A 3,634-nucleotide genomic window follows, 5' to 3' on the forward strand; every position below is an offset into this window, starting at 1 on the left:
GTCATGATCATTGTTGACCGCTCATACGACCCCTACAATTGCATTGCAGCTTATGCGGGGGTCGAATAACGGTCAACAAAGACCCTTGATATCAAAGAAAGGCACAAAATATTCATAGTGTATTTGTCCGGATTATAGTTTCCGGAAACACTAACAATCTGGTTCGGAAAACGAAATCCGGACCAGGGGTATTTTTGGAATTTTTGCAGGGCGCGCGAGAAGGCAGCAGGGTGGAAAAAGTAATAGTCTACTGTTTATCCACACTTGAACGAAAGCTAGAAACCTTAAGGCTCTACAACGGATGAAGTGGTTGGGCTTTCAAAATGTTATATTTGTGCTGGATAGCCAATTGGCAGTAAAATATATTCTAAAGCCTACTCATACTCTAAATTGGTTTTTTTTGCGTGTGAAATAAATACATTTGTGCGCAATTATAGAGATTAATCTATCGAATCAGGTAGAACTGTAATGAGCGTCAAAGCTCTTTCTCAAGAGATTTAACATTTGCTGCATTCTCATGACTGGATTATTTTGACTAGTTAATTCATCCGTACTTCATCTAGTTTTGTTAGGAGATTAATAGATCATGTATGCTTCACTTAGGTTTAGGTGATTGGAGCAAATAGAAGTAGAAGTATATGCTTTTTTTGGAAATGTGGGGAGTGTGAAAAGTTATTTTGAGTATTTTGGGCCTTTTATGCTGCAATATTTGGGTCCAGGTTGTGTTACTGTTCCTACCAATGTTCAGCCTTCCTTTATGTTTAACAAATGGGATTTACTTTTCCCACCCTATATACTTCTCATGCGCCCTATAATTTTCACAAAAATACCCATGGGATTTTGGATTATAAAATCTTAACACATCCAAACTGTGTTCAGATTTTATTATCCGAAATATGCTTATGTATAATCAGCAATCAAAATCTCTCCAATTTCAGCAGTTTTGAATTTTGCTTTTAAAAACAACCAAAATAAAGTAGAAAATGATAAAAAAAGTCAAATAAAATCATAAAAATATAACAATACCACCAAAAAAAACTTCTACAAATCAAATAAAACTAATGCAATTTTTTTTTGGATTTTTCTATGAATATGTAAAATGGATCTAAACGATGGAATTTTAGATTTTGAGGGGCGGAATCTCGTAAGAAGTTCCTTCTAGGGAATCTTGATCCTTGACTTTTTCTGATTTTCTGGGCAATTTTGGAGCAATTTGATCAAGTAGTTTGAAAACCGGATTTTTGGCTAAGAACGGTTAACAATGACCTTCAATAGAAGGATGAGAGTTAGGAAGATTAATCTGGTTTTTAAACTGGTCATCCATGTTACAAAAAGACTCATAATTTGTACTGGTACGGTTCATATTATATAATTTGAACTGTTTTTCCCCTGAAAAATGGTGTTTAGTGGGTGTTCGGATTATATAATCCGAAAAAGGAAGGAACGCACCTATTTTTTTAGATTTTCGGATTATGAAATCTGAATTGGTGAAAAAAGAACTCTTTTTTTTCACCCCATAACATAGGAAAAACTCAGTTCGGATTTTAAAATCCGAATATTTCATAGACATTTTTATAAAAAAAAAAAAAATAGGACACGAAAGAAATGAGTTGGATCGAAAAAAATAACAACCTTCACGATTGTTTCTAGGTTAGTCATGCAAACAAAATGTTCTAATTTGGTTGAACATGGTTAAAGGCTGATTTGCTGTCATAGCCATAAATGTTGAGAGTAGAAATGAAGCCAAAACCCCTTTAACTAATAACTAAAACTTGATAATTTAATTGCAACGCTTACTTGGTCTAGTTTGTCCCTACATTAACTTCCTAATTTTGGTCCCTAAAACTATAGGACATCATTCTATATAACTTTTTATTTTTCGGTGAAAGTATATTAGGTTGTTTATTACCCAAGATCACCATTAAATTGAATTAATAGTACCACAAGGGACCATGTGTAGCCCCAATACACCATTCATCTAACATAAACCTAAATAAATTGTATAAACTGTTTGGGACTAATTTGTAGTGCAACATCCCCTACATGACTCAATTAGTCAACACTATTTGGAAAATAACTTGCATCGAAATTAATTGCCCCTATGAACCCGGCACAATTAGCAACAGTTAGCTGCCTTTTGAAGGTATATGTTACTATCATTACGTCACATATTAAACACCTGGAGTTATCTTTCACCACCCTTTAATCAACAACATAGGAGTTTTATTTTTTTTTGAGAGACATAGGAGTTTTATTTTATCTCGGTTACATCGGTAAAATCAAATCCTTTGAGTATATGATTTTTTTTTTAATTTTAAGGTTAAATATTTTTTATTTGTTTGGTTTTATTTATCAAAAGCAATCTTAGTTGAGACATTGTCAGACACTAAATATGAATATCTCTTTTGATCGGAATTAAGATTGGTTCGCCATGTTGCAGGAACTAGCTAAAGATATCCATTAATAGATTATATATATGTTTTCAATTTTCATAAGTTCCCTCAAAAAAAAATTTATAAATTATTTTATTTATTTTCATTGTCTATACACATTGTCACTACAAATTACAATATTGTATGCTATGGTCTATCTTCATAGACTAAAAACATGTACTTTGTTAATTTATAGGATGCTGAAAAGTGAACAAAATTTGAGATAATTATAGGAAATAAAAATATATTTGCTGTATCTTTTAGAAAAATAAAAATACTTCACTTTAGTTTCCTTTTTATGGTGTCAATTGTTGCTAACTATTATTTTCATAACAATCACAAGAAAGACCAAAAGAGAGAGCAAAAACCTCACAGAAAGTGCATGTAGCCTAATGCAGCAGTTGAACTAAAACCTTTCCCAAAAGAACAAGAAACTGTTCCAATTGAACCCTTCAAACCTACCACAAACTCACACATCATATTCAATTCCAATCTAATTAATAAATAATTGACAAAGTCTTGATTAATTTTCCTGCAGGAAATGGGAACAGAAGACTTCAGCTTCCCAAAAATTAATGACACTTATTCATATATCATTGATTCACCTCCTCTTTGGAATTCATCATCAACATCCTCTTCTAATAACTCCTACCAACAAGTCCTAAGAGATAAAAAAGATTGCTATGAAGAAAATTTGGTCTCTAAGGGTCAAAGGAAGAGCTTTTCAGCTATACAAAATGGAAAGAAAACAAGAAGAGAATTAGAAGATGAAGAGGTTCCAATGGATTTACTGTGGGAGGTTTTCAATGAGGATGTTGTTGAGTATAGATCCTTAACAACTGACAATACCAATAATGCTCTTATTCAAACCAAGAACAAGCCTAGTATGTTGGTGATGTTGAAGGTATTAAAGAAACTTTTTTCCATCAACAATTCTCATGGTAAACCAAGAAGAAGAATACTCTAATTCTATCATTGTTTTGGTGATCATGCTATTTGGTTTTTGGGTAAGAGTATTTATTCATGTTTTCTTTTACATTAGAAGAAGAAAATTGTCTTGTTAATTATATAGAATTAGTAGTATAGAATTGTTTTTATTCTATGAGGAGCTTATTGGGATAATTGAATTGTGCCTATTGCAATACAATATATATGCATATGTAAAAGTAAATTAAAATTATAGAGAAACTTTCTTTGATTCA

At 31.9% G+C, this 3,634-nt stretch overlaps 1 protein-coding gene across 1 annotated transcript; it reads left to right on the forward strand.

Annotated features, from left to right (window-relative positions):
• The first annotated feature begins 1,776 nt into the window (after positions 1-1,776).
• On the forward strand, positions 1,777-3,634 carry LOC146958117 (uncharacterized). The gene is made up of 2 exons (XM_085741302.1): positions 1,777-2,143; positions 2,971-3,634. Exons 1-2 carry the CDS (start codon positions 2,102-2,104, stop codon positions 3,397-3,399), a joined length of 471 nt encoding a protein of 156 aa, XP_085597428.1. The 5' UTR covers positions 1,777-2,101; the 3' UTR covers positions 3,400-3,634.

The sequence above is a fragment of the Medicago sativa genome, chromosome 1 (genome assembly GCF_051527215.1).
Source record: "Medicago sativa cultivar Bolivia chromosome 1, Bolivia_mono, whole genome shotgun sequence".
NCBI classification, from domain to species: domain Eukaryota; kingdom Viridiplantae; phylum Streptophyta; class Magnoliopsida; order Fabales; family Fabaceae; genus Medicago; species Medicago sativa.